At 63.9% G+C, this 552-nt stretch overlaps 1 protein-coding gene across 1 annotated transcript in view; it reads right to left on the reverse strand.

Annotated features, from left to right (window-relative positions):
- Positions 1 to 342, reverse strand: part of SLC25A33 (solute carrier family 25 member 33) — an 18,731-nt gene extending 18,389 nt beyond the window's left edge. The window contains exon 1 of the mRNA XM_026862942.1: positions 302 to 342. Within this exon, the coding sequence (XP_026718743.1) occupies positions 302 to 342 (41 nt within the window). The remainder of the gene's footprint in view (positions 1 to 301) is intronic.
- Between the last annotated feature and the right edge of the window lie 210 nt (positions 343 to 552).

Consider the following 552-nt stretch of genomic DNA (forward strand, 5'->3'; position numbering starts at 1 on the left):
GGCCGCGGGAGGCGCCGGCAGACGCTCCGTGATGGCGGCGCGGGCCGTGCGCTCTGCTCAGCCCGCGGGGGCCTGGCACCGAGGGACAAGGCGGTCCCCACGGAGAAGCGGCAGCCCCTGCGTACACAGCCCTGCGCATCACCTGCGCCTCCCTGGCGCTCACAGCCCGTTCCTCAGAGCGCGCCTACGCGGTGCCGGAGCCGGGGCTGAGGCTCAGGTGGGCTCTGGGACCAGGTTTGCAGTGTCTGCCTGCCCTCGGGTATGGCTGTGAGGTAAACTGGCACGTAGAGAACGCTCAGACTGGTCCTTCGTGGTGTGAGCCGCAGACACGCACAGCTCCATCGCTGTCAGCCCCCCACCTGTGGCATCTCAGTGCAGAGAAGTTTTGCCTTTCACCATGTGTTTTGGGTGGTGGGGTTTGGCACCTTACTTAAACTGAGACCCTGCAAGAAGCACATAGATGTGCCAGATGGGCTGTTGTGGTTTAAACCCAAACACAGCCGCTTGCTCCCCCATCCTGGGGGAATGGGGGAGGGATGTTGGAGGAATAAG

This window comes from Athene cunicularia (genome assembly GCF_003259725.1).
Source record: "Athene cunicularia isolate RWA chromosome 21 unlocalized genomic scaffold, athCun1 chr21_part1, whole genome shotgun sequence".
NCBI lineage: Eukaryota > Metazoa > Chordata > Aves > Strigiformes > Strigidae > Athene > Athene cunicularia.